At 44.5% G+C, this 25,659-nt stretch overlaps 1 protein-coding gene across 7 annotated transcripts in view; it reads left to right on the top strand.

The window, feature by feature from the left end:
• SSH1 (slingshot protein phosphatase 1) overlaps positions 1-16,207 on the top strand; it is a 77,981-nt gene extending 61,774 nt beyond the window's left edge. For 6 of the 7 annotated variants that reach the window (XM_075898779.1, XM_075898784.1, XM_075898781.1 and 3 more), the window contains 3 exons: positions 1,541-1,741; positions 7,247-7,874; positions 8,476-16,207. In XM_075898779.1, the coding sequence (XP_075754894.1) occupies positions 1,541-1,741; positions 7,247-7,874; positions 8,476-9,750 (2,104 nt within the window). In that variant the 3' untranslated portion in view covers positions 9,751-16,207. The remainder of the gene's footprint in view (positions 1-1,540; positions 1,742-7,246; positions 7,875-8,475) is intronic. The other variant, XM_075898780.1, reaches the window with a different exon arrangement.
• Positions 16,208-25,659: the final 9,452 nt, after the last annotated feature.

The raw sequence follows: 25,659 nt of genomic DNA, 5'->3' as shown, positions 1-25,659 counted from the left end.
AGAGAAGTAACCATTCCCACTGTCTTATCACTGGAAACTCATTGCTTAAGGAGAAGTCCTGGAAAGTATCCATGCATCTGTTCTGGCTTTGGCCTTTTCCTCAGCATCCAGCTAGTTGTCCTTTGGTTTGGCACAATAATTTGTTCAGTGTCTTTGCTACCATGTCAGTTAAGTAGCTCTTCCCTTTACTACCATTGCAATTCAGTAGCTGTCCCCTTGCAGCTTAATTGCTATGCTCTTTCTAAGGCGATGAAGAGGGTGCTGAGATCCCAGCTCTCGCAAAAGCCTTTGAAAAGGGAGTTCAGTTAGGCCCCTGAAAGGCGCAAATACCCCATCTGTACTGTCAGTGACCAGTCATTAACCCCTTCATAATCAGCCACAATTGCGCTGAGATTTTATTTTCAGTGCTTATTTTTGTTTCACTTTTTTAAAAACAGAATGTTTGTTTCCAGTAATGATCCTCTGTTCTGCTTGTGTTTACACCCAGTGTCCTAAAAGATGGCAAGAGCCCTCAAGGCTCCTCCTGATTAAAGAGAACATTTTGAAATCTTTGAATTTTTTTTTCTGTGATAGAATAAGCAGAACAATGGCTCCTGGCAACACCTAATGACATGAGCCACTCCCATTCTACCAGGGTTTCAGCATGTGAGTTTCTCCTGCTTTGCTGCATGTGGCTTGTAATTTTATGGGCTTTTCTTCTTTCAGATATGTATGAGAGAGCTGGACAATGACACTTGGTTAGTTTGGCCTTTCTCATTAGTTTGCCAAATTCTGTCCTAAGTTACAATGAAATCATTAGGACCGCAGGAGTGTAACTAGCAGTTGAATTTGACTTTGCCCATCAGCCACAATGCCATGATTAATAGTGGGTTCAAAAAGTAAAGGGCTGCATCTGAAGCTATGGAGGTCCTGTCTCTGACGGATTGGTGGCCCAATTTTGCCAGGTGATGTAATGGGTGTTGAGGATTCTGAAAAGCTTCTACCCACTTGTGAGCCAGTTGCCTTTCCCCTACCTTTGAAGATGGGGGCCTGTCCCAGGGGCCTTCTTGCCGTGCCCTGCTGGGCCCCCAGCGCTGTGACTTGCTGTTCAGATTCCACCAAACTCTCAGTGGAAGCCTCTTTATTTGTGAGATGTCTTGCTCTGTGATTTTCATTTGGGCTCTCTGTCCTCCGGGGCACAGTGACAGAGGTGCCCTAGTGTGCAGCGAGCAGTGCATGCGGGTCTGGTAGGGAACTCGTTACACCTTTGGGTTCACATCTCCAAAGACAGGGACATGGAGACAAAGGGAACTTTGGGTAGCATCTGAAATAGCAGTGTGTTTGGGGTGAGAGGAGAGCATGAGGAGTGTCGCCCTTCTCCAAACCCTAACTTTCCTTTTGGACCATTTAACCCAAACCAATTAACCCCCCTGAGCTGTGACATTGACTTGGTCAAAAAAACAAATGATCATCTGTGCACCATATAGACCTGTGATAGTACAACTTAATAAATAGAAAGATTTGAGATCTAGTTTCTCTTATTTTTTACCTTCTTCTCTAGGAAAAATCATTCTAAGTGTCTGGTACACTGCAAAATGGGTGTTAGCCGATCTGCGTCTACGGTTATCGCTTATGCAATGAAGGAATTTGGCTGGTCCTTGGAAAAAGCCTATAATTATGTGAAGCAAAAACGCAGCATTGCAAGACCAAATGCAGGCTTCATGAAACAGCTGTTGGAATATGAAGGGATTTTAGATGCAAGGTAAGATGGTGATGGGTGGAATGAGAAGGTGATTTGTAAGGGGGAAAAAAAGCCTCTGGTGGACAAGGATGTCTCTCAAAGCGGGATCAGCAGTTTCGAGTTGTGTGTACACAGATGTAGGGCTTATGCTAGGCAAAAGAAAAACAAGTTAAAAATTATCAGAGAGCTGGTTGGAAAGTGGGCAGAAATTGTGATGAAATGGTAAGGCCTGGTCTACACTGGGAGTTTTGGTCAAACTTCACTGCATTATTTTGATTTTCTAAACAATGAGTCCACAGCCCCAAGCCTGTTCCATTGACTTTAAGAGCCATTAAAGTCAATTTCAGTACTCCTGCTTTTCATGAGGAGTAGTGGTAAATTCGACCTTGGATGGTGAACTTTAGGGTACTTCAGACACAGCGCTGTGAAAGGCAATGTTCTTGGCCTCTGGGAGATATCCCATAGTGCCTGCTGTGACTACTCAGGCCAGGACTTTCAACTATGCTGCTCTCCAGGAAAAGCCCTGGGAAAATTTGAATTTTCTTTTCCGTATGGCCAGCATGGTAAGCAGACATCAGAGCAGGCAGCAGAGCTCAGCAGCACACCTGACCATGACTGCCCACAGTTGCAAATGAGCATTAGCATGGTGTGTGCAGGAGATCCTGGACCTCATCACTGTGTGGGAAGAGGAATCTGTGCTGGCAGAACGACAAAGCAGCAAAAGAAACACTGATATCTATGCTAAGATCACAGTGGGCATGGAGGAGAAAGGAATCTGTTGATTCTTCACAAGATACTCCTCAAGCAGCCTTGAACAGAAGCATGGAGAACAATGTGGGAGAGGAGGATGGGAATGGTCAGCAGGTGAGGGGAGACACCCAGGACCTTTCTATAACTTGAGACACAATCCTCTCCTCCCAGGGCATCTCACTGCCAGGCCCTGATGTCAGGGAGGGCACATCTCATGTTTTCACATTTTTTATCCTGCTACAAGTGGGTTAAGGCAATTGGGTGTGATCTATGTCAGCTACTCTGCCTACACAGCCAGGGCTCCCCAAAACAGTTTGTCCATCTGTTTGGAGATGGAGCAGGAATCCTCCCTGCCCATCTCCGTGAAGCTTTCATAGAGGAATTCTTTCATCTTTCTTACAAGGTTTCTGGGGAGGCCTGTCTGTTTCCGTCCTCCACACTAGGACACCTTCCCACGCCAAGCCAGCCATAAGTGATCTGGTGCATTGCAGCAAAAAGCACTGCAGAATGAGATCCAGGTTTCTGGCCATATTCAGTCAGCATCAGCTTCTTATCACTCTGTGGCTTGGAGAAAACTGATGTCGCACATGGCAACCTGGGTGAAGCAGGGGAAGCTATTAGCTGATGCCTTTGCAATAAACCTCCATTTGCTCATCCCCCATGAAGCATGGCTTGAGTTCCTGCCATATTGCCACATTCAGTCCCCATCCCACCCAGAGGCTCTTTGGTGTCTGTGAGCCTCTACCCTTCTGCTGTATCCAAATCCCCTTCCTTCTCCTGCCCACATGCTCCTGCAGGAAGGGAAATTTGCACTGTCCTGACAAACAGGGGGTGCCGAACACACAGTCAATGTGTGAGCCCCGGTCCTGCCTTTCCACCATGCCTGGACCCGCTCTGCCCACAGGCTCTCCCTTACTATGCCTGCCACCAAACTGAGTCCAGCTGCTCCCCTACAATCTCTGTGATGGGTGCTTAAAAACAACTGTAGCTTTTTTTTATAACACATTCCTATTGTCTTTGGACAGATCTTCTTTTATGCTAAGAGATTAGGTTTTACAATTTATCTCCTGTCAAGTTTCCGCTTCACTTTTCGTTATAGCGGATGCAGCAGTGAACATATTGCACACTCCGTGGCTCATCCAATTAGCAAAAATCTGAAGGCAAAATGTATTAGGGATGACACATTAAAAGAGCAAATGCAGTCTGATCACTTGGACAGGGAGCGATTAAGTGAATGGAGGAAAATGCTGCTGTGGAAGATGTGAGGAATGTGAGGACAGGATAGTATGCAGGGAACTCGAAGTGAAGAACTAGGAGAGAGTCTTGACGGTCATGGCAGACATAATGCACATAGTGGACTTCTAAAATACCCACATAAACAAGCACCCACTCCAGCTCTTGCAGACTCACATTCCCTTCTCACCAAGTTCCATACCTACCTCTCCCAGAAGTTCTAGAAAGCATGAGTGGGAAGTCATGCTCAGCCTCACTTTCATCCCCAGGGATGCGTCCCAGAACAAAAGGCTGCCTGCTTCACACCTGTGATTGCTGCACAGAGACTTTTCCTACTCCCCACCTCCCGAAGTTCCCATCCTGAACTCTTTTTCTGTCCCTGCTTCCCTGAGTTCCCTAATTAAAAACACATGATTTCTCAACAACAGTCTCTATGCTTTTGTTGAAGGGTGAGAGATGGAGGGTTTGTAGGCAATCGTATTTAATGCAAGGGGCACCTTATTAAGAGCAACATACATGACTGTCATATCACTATCTGGCCATTCACAAAGCTGTTTTTCAAAGCCTCTCTGATTTCCAGTGCCATTTGCTGTCCTCTCTTTATTGCCTTGGTGTCTGGCTGCTCATAATTACTGGCTATGTGTTGTGCCTTGGCCCTCCATCCTGGCATAAAAATTTCCCCCTTCCTTTCATAGATATTATGGAGCACACAGCAGGATGTCCCGACAATGGGAAATGTGCTTTTGCTGAAGTCCAATCTGGTCAGTAGGCTGCGAAACCTTCCCTTTTAACATCCAAAAGCACATTGTACCACCATTCTGCATTTGCTCAGCCTGTAGTTGAACAACTCCTTACAATAGCCCAGGTTCCCTGCATACAGCTTCATGAGCCCTGGGATCAAAGGGTAGGCTGGATCACCAAGGTTCTCTACTGGCATTTTAACACCTCTGATGTTAATTTTCCAATCTGAGAAAGAAAGTTCCGGTTTGCAGTTTTCAGAAAAGACAAGTTCCTTAAGATATACGTCATGCACCTTTCCTGTCCATGCCATTTTGATATCAGTGAAATGGCTCTTGTGATCCACCAGCACCTGCCGCACCATTGAGAAGTACCCCTTCCAGTTTATGTACTTTTGGGCATGATGGTTGGGTGCCAAGATAGGGATGTTCATTCCATCCATCTCTCCACCACAGTAAAAGAATCCCATCATGGCAAAGCTACCCACTATGTCTTGAACGTTTCCCAGAATTACTGTGTATCATAACAGAAATAAATTGATCATCTTGGCTACTTGGATCTCAACAGCTTCCACTGTAGATTTTCCCACTCTGAATTGATTCCCAATTGACCGGTAGCTATCTGGCATTGCAGCTTCCACAGGACTATTGCTAATCACTTCACAACTGTCTGAGCAGGTCTCATTCTGGCATTCCTGTGCGTCAGGATGGAGGAGAGCAATTTACACATGTGAAAGGTTTACAGCCACTGCTGATCATCCCATAGCTGCATAAGTGTGGTCCCCACCAGTCTCTGCTTGTCTCTCAGCACCAGAACTGGCATTCCATTGTGTCCAGAGGATTAAATGTTAGCAGCATTTGCCAGTCACTTATTTTAAGAGCATCTCAGAGAGTATGTGTCTGGCTTCCCAAGATTCTTCTTTGTTCTGGCGGGCCCTGGATATGTTCTGGATATATTCCAGCATAAGGCACACCATGGTTGATATGGTTGCCATATCACTTTGCTGCTAAACGGGTTCCATGCTTACCCTGCTATAGTATCTGCACGTATAACCAGGGAAATAAAGGGCAGGTAGGAGGAGGGGGGAACGAGGGCATTATGGAACTCTGACAACATGTAACCAGAATCACCTGCTGCAGTTTTGGTCACAGCATGCACTAGGAATATAACCCAGAATGCACAAGAGTGGCATGAACTGTGGGATAGCCACCCACAGTGCATCGGTCTCAAAGTTGATGGTGGCCACTCTACTGGGAACATGCTTCATCACACTGCTTTGAATTCTTATGCATATTGTGGGCATGCACCTTCGACTTTACAAAAATAAGGTGCTAGAAAGTTGACTGTAATAAATTCAAACTTATTTCTCAGTATAGGTTGAATATACTGAGCAATTTCTGGTATAGTGTTTCAGGCATGGATTGGAGCTAGGTCTGGTACACGAAGCAGGGCTGGTACAGCTACTGGCATGGGAACACATCAGGCAGCCACTGTGGTGCAGCTGCTACAAGGCTTAAATGGTGATCTGTTGGCTCTTCTGGGAGCACAGTCACTTGGGCCATGTCTTCACTCGGAGGAAGATTGACACTGCCATGATCGATCTTCTGGAGTTCAATGTGGTGGAGGTAGTAAAGACTTGCTGAATTGAATTCAGAGGGCACCCCATCATGACTGGTACTCCTCTTCTTGCAAGGAGTAAGGGAAGCCAACAGGAATGTTTGCTCCCATCAGCCTCCTGCTTTGGGGATGGTGGGGAAACTCAAATTAAGGTACTTCTACTCTAGCTACATAATTGATGTAGCTGGAGTTGCGTCTTTTAATTTGACCTTCCCCTTTAGTGTAGTCCTGGCCTTAGTAAGGGGCATAGAGTAGGGTTGTGAATGACTAGTTGACTGTCTGATAAGCAAATCACTAGCTGACCCCAGGCTGCATGCGGCACTGCTGCTTTGAAACACCACAGAGAGCACAGGGCCAGTGGGAGACTGCTTGAGTCCCCCGCTGGCCCCGTGCTTCTCACAGCACTTTCATCTTTGAAGTGTAGCAACAGGCCTGGGGCAAATTGCAGTGACTGTTCGATTAGCCAGTTAATCTAAATTTAACATCCGTAGTACAGGGCTCAAGGAGCTCATTGAGTGGCTAGGCTCCTGTCCCCAGAGCTGCCTGAGTTCCTGACCCTGGAGAGATGTGCATAGGACAAAGCCCTGAAATCAGGAAAGTCTTTGTATGAGCAAAGAGAATCTGATTTGGCCCTTGGTTGTGGCTGAGCATCTCTTAAAAGTTCTTCTCAAGTGTCTCTGATAGGTGTTTTGTGTGTGCTTCATGCTTTAAGCTACCGTGTAATTTATGGGGGACTCTTCCTGTTTTTTCATTGTGTTCGTATTGCGTTCATTTCCACCACAGCTAACTATGCATGTGGGTCAGTTCTATTTAAGTCACAGTTTCTTGAGGACCTGATTCTTGAGGACTTTGGTTTGCTGTTGTTTTTCTTCCCTTGAATCTTCTGTATTAACACGGCCATTTGTTCCCTGTGTTTAGACCAGAGCCTGACTGCTTCATACCTGCAGCTCCTTCTGTGTTGCCACTTTCCTCTGTAGTGGGGGAACTGCTGGGATTGCATTTTTTCTTGCTTAAGAAGGGTGTCTGGAATTGATTTGGTAGGGGTTTTGGGCCCCCATCCGAACCCTTGGATTAAATTCTCCGTCAAGGGGCATGGCTTGTATGGGGCAGGGCTCTGTGATACATTTACACACAACAGCTTGTAAGCGTTTGATTGTAGTAATTTATGCCTTTTATTTTTCTCCCCAGCAAACAACGTCATAACAAGCTGTGGAAGCAACAAGCAGAGAGCAACCTACCCCAGAATGCAGATGATTCTATGGGGCCCAGCGACTTCCTACTCGATAGTTTAGACATTGATCTAGAAAACCGCCTATCTGATTTGGATGCGTCTTCACAGTCCACATACTTGGACAACAGAGACAATACAGAGGCGGGGGGGTTTCACTACTGCTTCCAGCGCCTGCTGGAGAACAAGCTGCCCAGTGACAGGGAAATATTTTTCCAGGAAGAGGATCTGGAACAAGATGTACTATTAGAGCAAGCCAATTTGCTGGTGGGTCCAGCTCCTTCAGGTCCTTCTGAGGCTACAGCGGAGACAGTGAAGGCCAAGGAGAAAGTGGAACCATTGGCAGAGCTGAGCAGTTGCTGTGAGAAGGGAGTGAAGACATTGGAGCCCAGCATGCCAAAGGGGAGGAACATGCCCAGCCATGCGGATCAAGGGAAGGAGAGCATCAGGGAGGAAAATACTATGGAGAGATGGAAGCGACGCTTGTCTGTGCACAAGGAGGAGAACGTATTGAACAGAGAGAACCTGAATAACAACAACAGCAAGAGGAGCTGCCCAGAGGAGTTCGAGGTGCATATGGGCGTTAAGGTTGTTAAATTAAATTAAATCAACTAATCAGCTAGTTGATGGATTTTCCATCGACTAGCTGATTAATCAATAAGTGGGGAGCTGCAGTGGGGTTAGCTCCTGGCCTGGCAGCTAACCTGCTGTGGCTCTGCCTTTTAAATGGATTAAGTATCTGCCCTAAAAGCGCAATTTAATTTGATTTGGAAATGCAGGCTCCGGTAGTAATGCCTTTTCCTTGTAGAAGTGCTTCTGAACTTCATTTTTCTTGCACAAGTTGTGGAGCCAGCCACCAAAGAGAGCACGCAGCTACATGAATGTGCTATAAACCTCTTAGGGCAACCAGTTTTCATGGCTATTACTTGAAATAGTGGGTTTCCTCCAACTTCAGACACTGTCAGCTGGGAATCCTCATGGCTTGAATTCCACTGCTGAACCCAGACTTCAGCAGTAATGGAGAGGGGCTTTCTTTAAGGCTGTTTGGAGTCCTTATGAATAGATTGTCTCTTTATTGTTTTGTGTCTTCCCTATCAATCTGCAGATGTCTTGATTAAACTAAGTTGACTCTGTTTCTACAGCTACTTTGTTTGTCCAACTTTTTATGGCATTTTCTTTCCTTTTATAGCGTGATGCCATATTTGGGATCCTCAGTAAAGTCAAGCCTTCCTACCATTCATGCACTGACTGCATGTATTCCTCAGCCAGTGCCTCTACTGAAGTCTCAGAGGAGCAGCATGAGACAATGAATCCAGCCACCACATGCTGCACTTCTACAATCTGCACTCAGCCTTCTCTCTTCTCCCAAGTGGCTTCTAACTTGTCGAACCAAATGGCCAGCAAATCACAGCCTGGGGAAGTAATAAGGGCTAAAAATGATTGTTTGTCTCCACTGCTGCAGGGAGCTAGTGCTTCAGGTGGCATCTGCAAATCTGTGGTGGATCAGAATTGCAGTATTTCTGGAAAGTCAAAAGATGCACCAAAATCACCTGTCAGAGCATTGCTTGCTAAGAGAAAGTCTCACTGTGAGAAGAGCCCTCTGAATCCAGAAGTGATGAAGGAAGAGTCTCCACCCAGAAAAGATGTCAGACCAACAAAGGACGTTAGGTACTTGCTGTTTAGTAAAGATTTGGAAAAGCCAACCTCAAGCAGTTATTTGATGCAGCATCAAGAATCTCTTATTCAGCTTCAAAAAGCTGGCTTAGTTAGGAAGCATACGAAAGAACTGGAGCGTCTGAAAAGTGTACCGTCGGAATCCTTTTCACAGGTAAGAGAGAGCTCTGTGAGCAGGATTGATGTTAGCATACCAGAGGAAAACCAAGATTTGACTTCGCACCAAGGCCCAGTGTCTTTTCTGGGTCCAGCACCTTTAATATCTGAAGACACAGAGAATGATGTAGAGAAGTTAGAGGCCAAAAACCCCTTACAGGGATTGTCTCAGAAAACCTCCACACCTGTGGTGTGCAGGCTGGAGCACATGAGCAGTTACACTAAGGACTTTCTGAAGACCATATGCTATACGCCGTCATCTTCCAGGAGCTCCAACTTGACGCGCAGTTCTAGTAGTGATAGCATACACAGTGTGCATGGGAAACCTGGCCTGGTGAAACAGCGAGCTCAGGAAATTGAAACCAGACTACGGCTTGCTGGTTTGACTGTTTCGTCCCCTCTGAAGAGATCCAATTCTCTTGCCAAGCTAGGGTGTCTTAACTTGTCTTCTGATGACTTGTCAAGTGACATGGACATGTCAACACTAATGAACTCAAAAGAGGCCAAATCAAGCGAGTCTTCCATGCTTTGCGAATCACAGTCCTCTCTGAGGAGTGTGGATGTAAGCTCCAAATTGCTAGCCGATTCGGCCACAGGAAACTTGGAGAGCACATTTTGGAAGGGCAAAAGTTGACATGGTCTGGGTTTGTGTGTGTATGGTTATTTTAATCAGCATTAACCCAGTGCAATTTTATCATCTGAAACAAAATAGTTCATCTGATACAACCTCTTTACCCCGTTTTTTATGTGGTAACTGAGGAGAAAGAGGGACATAACTCAGAAAAGTGAATGGCACAAGGAGTAAAACATATTGCATGGCTTGGAAGAGGATGCAGTGTGTGAACTGCCTGCTATTTCTATAGGACAATATTCCCAGTACTGTTTGCCAAGTATAGTAATGTTAAAATATATATAATGTAAAAAAATGCTGACAATACTGTTTCCAAGTCTCAACAAAAGACACTGCATTTTTTTTTTAATTTTGCAAAAGAAACCTAGCACGCGTCTCTAGTTTAAACAGCAACTTGTGGAAAATCCTGTAGATGGCAAACACAAACTCTACCTCCATTCCTGCTGATTTGTGTCAGTTTTTTTAAAGCTTATTCCATGATATTTAAAGGCTTTTGAAAAGCATTCCTACAACAGCAATGATAAAGACCACAAAAAGTGTTGAGGTGTAGGTTGTACTGCACCAACTAACCTTAACTAGGAAGTCAAGTGGAAGAGTGTAGAGCTCTGTTTTTCTTGACAATGTGTCTGTTGACCAGACAGTTCCTCTTTACTCTCTAATCAGGGTTAACTCATGTTAATAACAGAATGACATCTAGGCTGTATGTTTTGAAGGTTTCTGTTAAAGCAGAGAAATGTCTTGTTCTTCGGGAATTGTTGCTCTTGTTGTGGTTTTATAGCTGTCCTGGTAATAATGACACGCCTGGCCAATAGGAGACCATGAAGCCATTGTGAAATGATGTGTGTGATGCTGGAGTCAGTGGTGTTCTGCTTTGGAGGCCCTGCTTTATTAGACTGTTGATGGCATGTTTTGTAGATGAGATGACTGATCTGTCTCCTGCTGCAGAGGCAGAGGGCTGGCTCTATTGCTGCACATTTGAAATGTGGAGAGAGAAGTTAATTTATTTTTGGTAGAATGTTGCTTGTATCCTGGAGTTTGCAGCAAAAATGCAAAGCAGCAGTAGGTTCTCTCAGGAAGATTTGTGGTTGTCACTGATCTCAGAAGCAGTTTACAAATCCCCATGCTGAGTAACATTCAAACGGGTTACTTTTTCATCATGGGGGAGATGTGTATTCCTGCTGGTTTGTTTATAATGTATAGTGTATGGAATGTACAGGTTAATTTCAGTGATGGTCTCCACCTGATGACAATAGTTTATATTCTGTTCCTGGATGGACATGTGGTGATCTCCTGGGCTACACTGGTCTTACACACCAATCCAAGGGCAGAATTTGAGGCCAGTGTAAGGAGGAGGCAGTAGTTTTACTAGCCTAGCCTAAATCAAATATTGCAATATCTCAGAAGGGAAGGAAAAGTGGAGACCTAGATTAGTTTCCATAGTGTTAAATAACCATTAATTCTTCTACATGGTACCGCTTGCTAGACTTTTGATCTGGTCAGGGCTGGATTAACTGTTAGGCTAATAAGGCTCTAGGACTTCCCATGGTTTAGGCCCTCCTGTTCAGACAAGAGACAGGGCAGAGCCAAGCGAGGGAGGAGTGAGCTTGCTCATGTAACGCTGCTGGAGCCTGGAACACTCCTGCCAACAAGAAAGAATAGCAGTCTCCTGTGGCTTAGAAGGAGCTTCCTCTTGCTCCCTGACAGTTATGGAAGAGGAACAGCAAGTAATAGGCAGCATTGGTAGGAATCAGAGAGGCATCAGCCTCTTTCCCCTGCCTGCTGCTTAGCACAGCAGCTTGCAGGAGAGCTGCAGGAGCCCATGTGGGAGTCCGTTAACCTCCTCCTGCAGCAGTGTGACCTAGCTGGCTCTTACTGTATCGGCGCACTGGGGTGCACTGCCTTATTCTCACCTCTGGTTTATTTAGCTTTCAGTTCTTGGAATGAAACCAGAAGTGAATCTTTTTTTCTGACCCAACTCAAACTAACTTCTTTCCCAAGTGGGAAATGTTGGGTAAGCATGGAATGATTGGAGAATGAAATGAGACCAAAGGGGACAGTTACACTTTTGTAGCCTTATTGGCTTCAGGACAGGGCCTTGGAGAACATATTTTTGCACAAGAACAGATTTGGGCCCCCTTCTGCTTTTTCACACCTGGATAAGCAGAATCTCATTCACTTTCCTCCCTGGTGAGCACCTTAAGGGGGGAGGGAGCTGAAGGACTGTCTGCCTTCTGCTTGACCCTTCATTCTGCAGCAGTCTAGTTAAAAAAACAATCATCCAAACCTTATGGTTCTTTTGTGATACTGATTTTCAGTGAAGTCTTTTTGTTAAGGGACGCAGAGAACACAACAGGAGATAGCTCTGTTTTGTCTAACTTATTCAAAAGCTGAAAGTTTAAGGGACTGGACTAGATGATTGCTAGTGGGCCCTTCCCGTCTTACAATTCTAATTGTGAAGAGCAAATGAAAACAGAGGAAATGCATTTAGGCTGCTGGCTACAGCCGGAACACTTTAGTGCAATGGCTCCCAACCTTTTCCAGCATACACACCCCTTTTCAATCGATTAAAATTTTACATTTCCCCTCCCTCCAAACAATATAGCTCTGCTGCAGCCTGCGTGTCCTTCAGCCCATGCTGCTTCCTGAACTGCATATCAAAGCCTTCTTGGGGAACAGCACAGGCTGGGGGACTTGCTGACTGTGGCTTTCCGCAGACCCCCTACAGTGCTGCTGTGGACCACCAGGGGTTCATGGACCACAGGTTGGGAACCACTGCGATAGAAGTCCCCCTGGCTCTCTAGCATCACATTAACCAAAAGTCCCCTGGCAGTAGCCAGAATCCCCACAGGGCCTAGGGTCTTTTCAAAGGTCTGTGTCAGAAGTACCCAGAAGATCTCCTAGTTATATTTTACTGAAGAATTTCTTCAATTTGCTGGATTCACATCACTCTCAGATATAGAGAGAAAAGATGATGAAAGTATCTCTGTTTGGATGTACTGAACTATCACTGAATCCAATGCAACAGAATGTTTCCCAAATGTTAAAATGGCATTACAGCTGCATTTGTCACTAATAATCACTAGCTATAGTGGAGAACATTCCTTTCCCCTTCTAACAAGGGTCAAAAATGTCGCCCAATCTACCACAACTCAAGAGCATCTCAGTGCTTTGTCCCTTTTGAGCATTAAGAATGAAATTGGCAGGTCTTTGAACTGGGATGATAGCATTCATTACTTTGCCACAGCTAAAGTGGGGGAAAAAATGTTTGTGTAGTGGGAGTAGAATAAATGTGTTAATTTTACATAAATATGTACATAGATAAATGTTTGATGTCATAGTTTTTTTGCAATATGTAATTCATATTTAGGCCCTTCCTGCCCACTAGCCTGAAGCCCTTCATAACTTTAATCCAGCGCTGGATATGCTAAGGCATTTCAGGCTCAGTCTAATACCTTTTGAAGTCACTGGCTTCAGCTGTGTATGACCGCTTGGAGCTCAGAGCCATTGGGCATGTAGACTTCCCCTTTCTCATCAGCTGCTTGGTCCTGGTTTCTGTCACAGGGTTTTGGCCAGCTCAGAAATACTCAGTTTCTGCCATACTCTCTCACTCAAGCAAGTGGGAGCCTGTTGAGTGTTTGGAGCAGACCTCAGGATTCAGCTCTTGACGATAAAACAGAATTCAGGTAGAAAGGGGGATAATCACGAGTGACTGAGGTAATAAGGAAACTGCTTGAGCCATGTCCAGAGATAGACAGGATCAAATGGGCAGTGACCCAGCACTCACAGCATCATGGGAACCAGCCCCATATCCATTTGTGGGTCGTTGTCTTCACACCCAATGACCATTTCTCACAGAACAATTTGAAATAAATATTCTAGTACCATTTCCCTCCCTCCTGCAGGTGCAGCATGCTTACAAGGGCAGCCATTCACCTGTGGTGTGTGTAACATATTGTGGGAGAGTGCATTTACCTGCCTGCTATGCAAAACCTGAGGTATATCTTTGCCAAATTAAGGATATAATTTTCAGAAGTGCCTCAGTCGCTGAGGAGTCTGAATCCTATTGCATAACAAGGTTTATAGGGGCTTTAGGTTTATAGGTCCCACAGAAGAGGGGTTTTTTTCTGACTTTTGGCCCTGAATAGATTGAACCAAATGGTGGAAAAGCCTCTTCTGGAAAAAAAATGGAAGAAGGTATGCAAGTGCAAGCGCTATTTGCATACCACTTCCGAAAAAACCCAACAGTGTACCGTACCCTGAGACCACCCTTTTGTGTGTTTTAAAAATCAGTTCTGACTAGGTCACTTCAATACACTATGAATTCACTGACACATGCCCCCATCCCCAGTTGTGACATTTCAATTTCACTATACCTGGGGTATGGCAGAATATGTAAAATATGAATGTTGTTGTTATATGCCTAAATGTCAAAGCATCATGGGTGCGATTTCAGCCTCTATCGATTGTTGTGTACTCCATATATTTTATTACTTGTCTTTTGGTTGTTCGTTCTTAGGTTTTATTTGTTATGGATTAGGGAGGAAAGGATGGTAGCAAGCTTGAGTAAAGCCATTGCTCTGTATGCTTGATTATCATGTGGCAGCATAAAGTTTCTTTGAGCTTACTAGCCCATGCTGAAATTATCAGCTAAGATATTTTTGAAGGCGGTTAATCTATCCACCAGTTCCCTCCAAATCATAAAATTGTGCTAAAGGCTTTGAGCATAGAACAACAACTAGTATAAAGGTCAAGTGATAATTAGCCAGTTGCACAGTTGCTCATATTCTCTCACTCTGCAAATCCATATACTTGTTCACACTGACTCTTCTTTCACAGGGAAGGCCCTTTCCCATCCGACACAGTTGGATAAAGACTACATTTACTTACACCCAGGCTATTCCATTGGAGCTGCAAGACAGAATTTGACTTTGTTTTATTTATTTAATGTCTTTCATGGGGATTTTTTCTCACCTTTTTTATCCAGACAACCCTAGAGGATCCCTAATAATGTCAACGTAGAATAAGCAGATAGTTAACTTTGTACAACTAGGACTACCTAATGTTATTGAGCAAGATCTTGTGCTTCTCCAATGGAGAGACGGTTATCTAGGTCCAAATTTTGCATGCAAAAGAAGTGTGTGTGGTGATATTTGTAATTATCCCAACTGCAGGTGCTGGTCATGCATTTGTGTGTGCAACATGATGGACTTGGTTAGATGAGGATTGTTTAAAGTGTGGATCTCTGGTCTAGCTGTGCTCCCACTGGAGTCCATGGGAGCTTTAGCTTTTGCTTTCAGGGGGTAAAGAGACAGGCTGATGAGTGCTTCTGAAAATCCTGTTTCCAAGAACTGCAGGAGCAACACACACAGATAAGGGCATTTAATTATTTTTTCAGGATTTTTCCACCTCTGAGTGGGCTGCTGCCTTTATGTCCTAACACTTACTATTCCCATGTCTACTCCCAGTGACCTGTAATTCCATCCACTTGCTTGGGGTATTGAACTGTTGCGACATACACTCATAGTGCTAACTGCCAGTAGGGAACCAACTCCAGGCAGTTATACGCTGCAGAATATTAATACACATTGCCTTTGTTCAAGAGGTCATTGCCACTTACACTCAATATGACGTTTGTTGGATAACTCATTGTAACTTACACAAAAGAGAAGTTTTACAAAGGCTTAGACTTGATGAACTTCCAAAAATTTCCAAGCTGTTTAACAATGCAAGTAAACAAACATATTTCCTTCCTGTTTTCTTCTTGTATTACCTGTCAGACTCTGCTACATACAAACTACTGCTTTGACAGCTAAGTTCTTGAGTTGATTACAATGCCCATATTGTAATTGAAAAACAAAATCACCTAGACTTGGTTATTTTATGGAACATAACTGTGTCACCACACAAGTAATGTTGCTAATCAGACTTGAAGATGCATTGCTGCTTAGTGCAACACAATACTGTCGATACAAATAGTGTGTTTTTAATTTTTTAAGTCAATGTATATGTAGAGGCTCCAGCATGCCAATTCAAAGTTTTTGTAGCCAAAAGATGCAGAGCTTTCATGGTTGCTAATCTCAGTGCATGATACTATATTTGTTTTCGTTTCCTCCTATGTATTGTAATTGTTCTTTTAAAATTGAGTGCCTTAATGATAGTTTACAAATACTGTGTATTTATGCTGAGCTGGTAAATGCTGCTGTTTTGCTGTTTTGTCTTGATTCGTTGCTATTTCAGTGTCGGTAAGACGATTACCGTTGGTGTGTATGATTCTTTTATAACTCTGATGGTCCCTGATTTCAGAACTGCTACCTAGCTTTCCTTTGCTATGTGTATGTACGAAACGAAGGGCTTTGTAAATGGATCTCACATAAATTCCAGCTTCCATTGCCCTGGCTCCATCGCTTCTGATTTTTCTCTTCATTGCTGCAGACAGTGCAGGCAAGTGAGGGCTTGACAAGACATACCAAAGATGGAAGGCTGTTCTTACTCTTGCGAGAGTTACAGGTAGGATTTAAGCCAAGGCACATTCCAACATGAGATCTGAAATGCACAAACTGGCATCTTATTTCCAGCACAGGCATTTTTTGTTCCATATTTTAGCAATAGCACTGTGTCGGTCATGCTTTCATACTGCATTCTTTAACTAAGTGATATCACCCTTCATGGCATAGACATTGCTCTGCCTTGCTCACCTAAGAGTTGACCAAGGCCCATGGATAGTTACCACCCTTCTGAGATAAATTGTGGACATGAATGAATGGGTGAATCACCTGTAGCTGTTCCAGTGCATTGCTGTACTCTTATGATAACAGTGTTCCTTTAATTTCATTGTATTTCTTAATTCTGATTTTTATATTTAAATATGCAGTATCTTTTGTACTGTACATTTGCAGTAGGGGATGCATAATGCACTTTTTTTTACTTTTGTTGGTAAAAGTGTACTGTATATTAAATGTACTTCTTATGAGGAAAATAAATTTTTTTATTTATAAGTGAGTTTTTACTTCCTTTTGAGTAAAGAACATTGGAAAAGGTTCAGAGAAGGGCAACAAAAATGATGAGGGGTTTGGAATGATAGAGTTGCATAAAATCATGACTGGGGTGGAGAAAGTGAATAAGGAGAAGTTATTTACTTGTTCCCACAGCATAAGAACTAGGAGTCACCAAATGAAGTTAATAGGTAGCAGGTTTAAAACAAACAAAACTCCCCCGAGAATTCAGGGGCATTATCAGGAAGGTGAATTGCAGCTAGCAAGGGATGTGAAGGGTAACAAGAAAGGTTTTTACAGCCATGTGAGCAAGAAGAGGGTGACCAGAGAAGGTGTGGGGCCCTTACTGGATGAGAGAGGTAAGTGACAGATGATGTGGGAAAAGCTGAAGTAGTCAGTGCTTTCTTTGCCTCTGTCTTCACAGACATGGTCAGCTCCCAGATTAATGCACTAGGCAACGCAGTATGGGAAGGAGGTGGACAGCCCTTGGTGGGAGAAGAACAGGTTAGGAACTATTTAGAAAAGCTAAACATACACAAATCCATGGATCCGGATTTAATGCATCTGAGGGTACTGAGGGAGTTGGCATATGTCATTGTGGAGCCTTTGGTCATTATCTTTGAAAACTCGTGGAGATCAGGAGAGATCCCGGATAATTAGAAAAAGGCAAATGTAGTGCCCGTCTTTAAAAAAGGGAAGGACAATCCAAGGAACTACAGAGCAGTCAGCCTTACCTCAGTCCCTGGAAAAACAATGGAAGGGATCCTCAAGGAATCCATTTTGAGGCACTTGGAAGAGGTGAAAGTGATCAGGATAGTCAACATGAATTCACAAAGTGCAAGTTGTGTCTGACCAATCTGTTTAGCTTCTCTGATGAGGTAACTGGCTCTGTGGATATGGGAAAGTCAGTGGATGTGCTATTCCTTGACTTTAGCAAAGTTTTTGATACGGTCTCCCACAATATTCTTGCCAGCAAGTTAAGGGAGTATGGATTGGACAAATGGACTGTAAGATGGATAGAAAGCTGGCTAGACTGTCAGGCCCAATGACTCAATGTCAGGTTGGCGGTTGGCTTCTAGTGCTCCAAGGATCAGTTCTAGGATCGGTTTTATTCAACATCTTTATTAATGACCTGGATGAGAGGATGGATTGCACCCTCAGCAAGTTTGCAGATGATACTAAGCGAGGGGGAGAGGTAGATACGCTGGAGGGCAGGGATAGGGTCCAGAGTGACCTGGACAGATCAGAGGGTTGGGCCACAAGAAATCTGATGAAGTTCAACAAAGACAAAGTGCAGAGTTCTGCACTTGGGATGGAAGAATCCCAAGCAGTGTTACAGGCTGGGGACTGAATGGATAAGTAGCAGTTCTGCAGAAAAGGACCTGGGGATTACTGTGGATGAGAAGCTGGATATGAGTCAACAGTGTGCCCTTGTAGCCAAGAAGGCGAATGGCATAATAGGGTACATTAGGAGGAGCATTGCCAGCAGATTTAGAGAAGTGATTATTCCCCTTTATTCGGCTCTGGTGAGGCCATATCTGGAGTAGTGTCCAGTTCTGGGCCCCCCTCTGTAGAAAGGATGTGGACTCATTGGAGAGGGTCCAGCTGAGGGTGACCAAAATGATTAGGGGGCTGGAGCGCATGACCTATGAGGAGAGGCTGAGGGATTTGGGTCTGTTTAGTCTGCAGAAGTGAAGAGTGAGGGGGGATTTGATAGCAGCCTTCAGCTTCCTGAAGGGAGGTTCCAAAGAGGATGGAGAGAGGCTGTTCACAATAGTGACGGATGGCAGAACAAGGGGCAATGGTCTCAAGTTACAGTGGGGGAGGTCTAGGTTGGAGATTAGGAAAAACTATTTCAGTAGGAGGGTGGTGAAGCACTGAAATGGGTTACCTAGAGAGGTGGTAGAATCTCCATCCCTGGAGGTTTTTATGTCTCGGCTTGACAAAGCCCTGGCTGGGTTGATTTAGTTGGGATTGGTCCTGCCTGGGGCTAGGAGCTGGACTCCATGACCTCTTGAGGTCTCTTCCAGCTCTATGATTCTATTATTCTAAGTTCACCCGGTGCACAAGCTGTGGAACTCCTTGCCAGATGATGCTGTGAAGACTAGGACTTTAACAGGATTCAAAAAAGCTAGGTAAGTTCATGGAGATTAGGTCCATCAATGGTTATTAGCCAGGTTGGGTAGGAATGGTGTGTCCTTAGTCTGTTTGTCTGGGAATGTATGACAGGAGAGAGATCACATGATGATTACCTGTTGTGTTCACTCCCTCTGGGGCATCTAGAATTGGCCATTGTTGGCAGACAGGATACTGGGCAAGATGGACCTTTGCTCTGATCCAATATGGCTGTTCTTATGTTCTAAGTTTCTTACACATAGCTCACAAACAGCTGTTCAAAGCAGATGACTGCCAGGTGAGAGCCTCCAAAATGTTGTGTGTTACAGATGAGTCAGTGTTGGTAATCAGCTGTTGCCTAGTAGGGGGCACTACCTTTTTGGCTGATCTATAGGGCCAAACTCAATTATGATTAATGTGGGGATGTATGCCACATGGCAGGAACTAGTTTTTTTTCTTAGTAGCCACTTTTGCATGGCCTCCCACCAAAGCCATTGGTGCAGCATTAGCACAACTGAAATGAGCATCTGACCCCTGGAGTAAGTGGGTACGAACTAGCAGGGAATCACCAGTTTCTCTGGTATTCAGTGCGGGGTGGGGTGTGTGTGGGGAGAGTGGGGGGTGGGGAGTTAAGACTACTGTTTGGATTTAAGGAAGCTCTTTCAGACTGTGAGCATCTCAAATCATCTTAGTGCGTAACGAGTTGAATGCCAATAGAATGCTGGGCAGGCAAATGCAGCAGCTATTACGTGCTAAGTGATAGTTTGTCCACAGCAGGGGAGAATTTATTTTATTTGAGAGGATACATGACATTATCTGACAGTGCCATGAGCTCTCTAACTCCCAGCAAATGGGGTGAGTGGAAACCTGGGTTTTAATGTCTCTTCAAAGAACAAATAACTAGCAATAAAGGACGTTAATTGTAAGTTACAAGAAGTAATCGGGAAAAGGGAGCCTTTTTCATGATGAGTCAACTCTGCTCGAGACCAAAGTTCCATAGGAAGTAGGATCAGCCCTTCCAGTGTATTCACTAAATTTTGCCTTTAAAGGCAAACAGCGAGCATCTGTCTCTTGTGCCTTTAAGGAGTCTTGTTACTGCCTGGAATTATTCTTGCTCTCTAAGCTGCTTCGGGGAAGAAATGTCAGTGTTTACCTTGGCAGAGTAACAAAGCACAGTCTGAGGATGTTCTCCAGCTTTGGCATACTTGCTAATTGTCTGGGAGAGTGTCGTTAACCTCCAAAGTATTGTTTTAAAATTGCATTTAAAAATTGATTCCACTCCAATTTAACAGCCCTGGAGATGTGCATAAGTCATCTTTCTGTTGATCAGAAGGAGCATGGGCAGTGCTAGCCTAAGTCTGTACCCCATACCGCCCTGTCTCTTGGTTTCTCTGATCTCTGGGAGAGCTCCAAAGAGGAGCCCATAACCCATTGGGTCCTTTGGCAGAGGAGCCCAGTGTGCGCTAAGATGTTGTGAGGATGTTGGGAAATAATTGACACTTCCACATGTATTGCAATCTCTTGCCAACATTAATTTGCCAACTCCTTAAAATACTAAGTGTGAAAAGTGTAGAACATGAAATCATTGAAATGAGTCAGGCGTCCAACACCTGTAAGCCTCTCTGGAGCTCTCCAGTGACATTATGTGAGCTGTGTTTTGGTCCAGATATCAACACACACAGCTATTCTCTGCAAAGAGATTAGGGACAGGAGAGGATGCTGGGAATATTTCAAACCTGTTCTTACTTTATGGGTTTATAAAATACCATCCTACAGCCACAGCTTTTGGTACAGCTCCATTGATTTGGCTTCTTTAATTAGCCAAATAGCATGCTTTTGAACTATGCTAATGACCTTATTGAAAGTTGTCTGGGGGTTGGGGGAAGAGGAGCCTGTTGCAGAGGAATGTGGCCAGTGCTTGGGAGCTTGGAGGGGGAGGGGAGGAGAGAGAGCGACAGAGAGAGAGAATTTTTCTTAGGAATTCCCCCCTGTTCTTTCTCCTCCTCTCTCTTACTACCCTGCCTGACAGAATTGTAAGTTTCATGCTGCTTGTACTCTTAGGATCACGCTTCATTCTCACGAATGCCAGCATCAATCTAGAATGATTCCATTGACTTTGGTGACATTACTTCAGATTTACACTGATGTAAATGAAAAGGGAAATTTGCTTTGGAATATTTGACTCCAGTCTCAGGCTGATACAATATAGCATAGTTTCAGTTTAAATGGAGGAGGAAAAAAGTCCAACAATGCCTCCAGAGATGAGCCGTTCCCATGGATGTTTTGACAAGGGGAGAGCACTCTCTGTCCAACAGGAATAAAGGCAGCTCTCCATTAAGTGAGTGAGTCTCAGTGCTGGTGTCATGAGTTAAATTCTGCTCTCAGCCAGCAAATAATGATAGCTCCAAAGTGAGCCACTCACCTTACCTAAGACATTGTCAGAAAGTTGTGCACAGGTGGCATCTAGGCAAAGTCCACCCCTCAAATAATTCCTGGATCAATTCTGGATAGCTGTGTTTAAGCAGGATTAGGGTCCATTTCTGGGTGCTGCCAAGACTACGGGGCCATGGGAAGGAACAATCAGTTTCACATATACAGAATGGAGAGCGACTGTCTAAGGAGGAGTCCTGCAGAAAGGGATCTAGGGGTTATAGTGGACCACAAGCTAAATATGAGTCAGCAGTGTGATGCTGTTGCAAAAAAAGCAAACGTGATTCTGAGATTGTGAACAGGAGTATTGTGAACAAGACACGAGAAGTCATTCTTCCACTCTACTCTGCGCTGTTTAGGCATCAATTGGAGTATTGTGTACAATTTTGGGCACCACATTTCAAGAAAAATGTGGAGAAATAAGAGAAGGTCCAGAGAAGAGCAACAAGAATTATTAAAGGTCTAGAGAATATGAGCTATGAAGGAAGACTGAAAGAATTGGGCTTGTTTAGTTTGGAAAGGAGAAGACTGAGAGGGAACATGAAGCAGTTTTCAGGTATCTAAAAGGGAGGAGGGAGAAAAATTGTTCTCTTTGACCTCTGAGGACAGGACAAGAAGCCAGGGGCTTAAACTGCAGCTTTAGGAGGTTTAGGTTGGACATTAGGGAAAAGTTCCTGAATGTCAGGATGGTTAAACACTGGAATAAATGCCCAATAACATGTGGAATCTCTATCTCTGGAGATATTTAAGAGCAGGTCAGACAGACACCTGTCAGGGATGGCCAGATGGTACTGGGTCTGCCGTGAGGGCAGGGGACTGGACCTGATGACCTCTTGAGGTCCCTTCCAGTTCTAGTGTTCTATGATTCTGTGATAAAACTGGGCCATAAGAATTGTTCCATGTCTAGACCCTTATTTTTCAGCTGCCCTTTGTCTAACCTTTTCCTACTATGCAATTATTCCTACTTAGGTAGTAACATACGATCAAGGTATACAATAACCACATCCATTTTTGGACCTTCATTAGCTCTGCTGCCACATACACGAGCAGCCAATTGGCTGGTTACCCAAAGCCATCCTATGTTCATGCAGATAAGGGGGACAGTAACTCTGACTTTTGGTGCCTCCTCCTCAGTGCTATGAGAGAAGAGGAAAATACCAAATTTTGGAGGAGGCCATCTGGCATGCTTGGAGAGCAGCCGTTGAGGTGAATTGCCATTCTTGTCCAGAGGGGTCAGTTAAGGTCAAATGTCTTAGAGCTGATGGGAAATGACTGCCCAGCCTAGACGAAGGGTCTTTGAATCTGCAGTAATGAGAACGGTCTTAAGGTCAATAACATGAATTTGCCTTTCAGACTGTCAGAATCACAGTTATGCACAGTTTCCAGAAGCTTCAAAGTATAGAGTAGCATCAGTTTACTCATTTTTAAGCGTTTATTTTGAACTTTTGCCATCCGCAGCCGCTCTTGGACACTTGTTCCTTTTACGGCTGGTTCCTTTTCCATTTTGTTGCTTTTGAAACGGCACAGCCCCTGGTCTTGCAGCTTCATGTTTGTCTGAACTGTGCTTACTCCAGATTGTTAGGGAAACACAAAGAAGAGGTACTTAGTTGAAGACTGGGTGATTGGTGTAGAGTTAAACAGAGCAGAAATTGGACATGTGGGTATTTAGCAATGGGGGGAAATGTACACCCAAGAAAACATTTTGATTTGAAATCTATAATAATCCAAGCTTTTACTTCTTTTTGATGTTTGAATTCAATTAGATAAAACTTTTTTGGGGGAGGGGGGAGGGTTGTGGATGGTTGAATGGCTCAGACTTAGTAACAAAACATGAAGACTGTCCTGTCTAGGTCAGGGATTCGATCATGACCAGGTCAATGGGACCTGGAAGTCATTGGACATGACAGTGGCTCAGTGGAAGCAATTGGAAGTATCAGGTCATTTCCTAGTGGCCAAGTGTCTGCATCGTACCAACTGCGCTAACATGCTGCGCCTACTGGCATCTTACCAGCTGGAATCTCAGCAGGATCTGAGGTAGGCAGAACAGGCTTACGTTCTCTTGCGGGTGAAATGCGTGGCACAGTCCATTGTACACAGAGTTCTAATTGCAATGTTGAGCTGCAGGGGTGGCATTAGTACTGAGAGCCAAGATGAGGAGGAGAGACTTCTCTGTTGGTCCACACCGCAGCGGAGGAGAGCAGCATTAGCCTTGTCAGCATTTGCTGTTGATTTGACAAGCTAAACGAAACTGCAGTACAAACAGAATTAGAGCTAGAGCCCTGCCAGGAAAACCTGAATGGAAATATCTGCAACTATGAAAAACAGGGACTTCAAAAGCTAACTTTTCTCATAAACATTCAGCCTACAAAAAGAGAGAACCATGGAATAGCTAGATGAAAAATAAAGGTTTAATGCCACGTAGTGAAAACCCTGAGAAGGCAGCTGTCATGAGTTGACTGGCCTTTTAAGAAGAGTTGGTTTTAGTTGGGCTTGGTGAGCAGCTAGTGTCTTGCCCCCTGTACTGATCCCAATGCCCTAGGGATGAGGTGGCTTGGTTTCTGTTTAGGGCTGGGGAAGGGAGCTGCAGGAGGGTGGTTGTCTCCTGCCTGGCCCTGCAAGGAGAAAATGGCAGGGTAGGCGGAGGTGGCTGGGGCAGATCTGGGGAAAGTTCCCCCAGGCAAATGGCTTGATGGAAAACTGGGAATCAGGACCCAGACTGGGGAAAAAATCCAGGGAGAAAGCCCTGAGGCTCAGCAGGTGGGAATTGGGCCTCCAGCAAGAAAGTCCTTTCACAAATGAGCAGGGCAGAAAGAAGGTAGCAGACTGTTATTTTTATTGTCTCAGGACTAGAGATGATAATGGGACAAAACTTCCCTGACAGAAGGGGTGAACCTATTGGAGGGAAGAGGAGGGAAAGGCAGAGCCCCACAGGGCTGGGGGGAGGATATGTAGCACAGGCATAAAAGGAGAGCAGCAGAAAGCTGAGAGATGCTCAGGATGATACAGTTTGCCTGCTGTGGTACTTAGCACTCCTGAAACTGCCCTGTGTTGTCTGGCTGTGTGCTCCATCCTACCCCCAGTGTCTTTGCCATGCATGCCTCCCGTCTCCCCTGACCTGACCTCAGTTACTCCCCTTCAATGTGCCTCTCCCTTGCCTGTAGCTGATTCCCTCCTAACCAAGCCTTCCTCCACAAGAAAAATGGTGCACTAACATGACATTAGCCACCTTGCCATAATTCACTCTGCCAGTGTGTTCTGCCCTGTCCCCCACCTGGGGTATACTGAGATTACAACCGTTCCAGGGCAGGGGATGCCTGCTTCTCCCTGTTTATGCAATCGCTGACCTCTGGGTTGGCCCTTAGCCATTACCCAGAATTCATGTGAGACAATAAAGGAACGAGAATTCTCTGAATCAAAGTCCTGAGAACAAGATTTTGGAAACCAGGTTTTGATAGTTCTGCTATCCACAGTCCCTGAGTTCCCCATTTTTTTCCCCGTTTCTCTTTAGATCAGAATAAAATATTTCAATCTTATGGAAGTAGAATCCTCCACCCTACTCCCCCGTCTATCTCATGAGCCTGGCTTGCACCACTGCTCCCTACGAGGCAGCTGTCAAGGCAGCTTACAGCCTTAGCAGAGCTGTGCATGTGTAAATATAGCCAATGAGACCCACATCTGTCTGTAAACTCTCCCTTTTCATAAGCGAGAATCCTCCCATGACATGGTAGACATCCCATTTCAGGGACAAAGACACTGCACAGTGATGCATGGTGGGGAGTCCTTGGCTTTCTGTCAAGGCCTTTTATGTTTTGCTCAAACATACTCACATGATGATGCCAGTAGGAAAATGAATGTTCTGTGTTTGTGTTCAATTTTTACACGCAGAGCACCTGCTGCTCCCATTGAATTCACTTCAAGTTGGGGGTGTCATGTCTTCTGAAAATCAGCCTTGCAGTTCTGAAAAACAACAGCTTTCCCTTTATGGTATATTTCTGGGTCCCCAGCCCTGACCTCCATTCCTCAGCAAAACCATATGGAAGATGTCTGTATGAGAAGGAGCTCTGAGTTGTTGGCTATATATTGATTAACCCAATATTCTCAAATTAATCCTGGAAGAAAACTGTCCTTGCTTCTCTCTGTCTCTGAAGATGTTCTGAATGCTTCGATTCAGATACTGCTTGAAGGTTTGTCTCTTTGGGCTTTTGTACATGAAAATAATTTATAAGCAACCATTGCAAGACAGGGCTATAAACCCTGTGAAAGTCCTTGCTCCCACTGCTGGTAAGTTTCTGTATTTTTTTTCATGCTACGATTGAAAGTTATATCCTGTTATGATGTTACCATGGTAAAACCAGACAACATCTGGAGCAACACA

Source organism: Pelodiscus sinensis, chromosome 15 (assembly GCF_049634645.1).
Source record: "Pelodiscus sinensis isolate JC-2024 chromosome 15, ASM4963464v1, whole genome shotgun sequence".
Lineage (NCBI taxonomy): Eukaryota > Metazoa > Chordata > Testudines > Trionychidae > Pelodiscus > Pelodiscus sinensis.
This window is presented reverse-complemented; position numbering and strand designations above follow the sequence as displayed.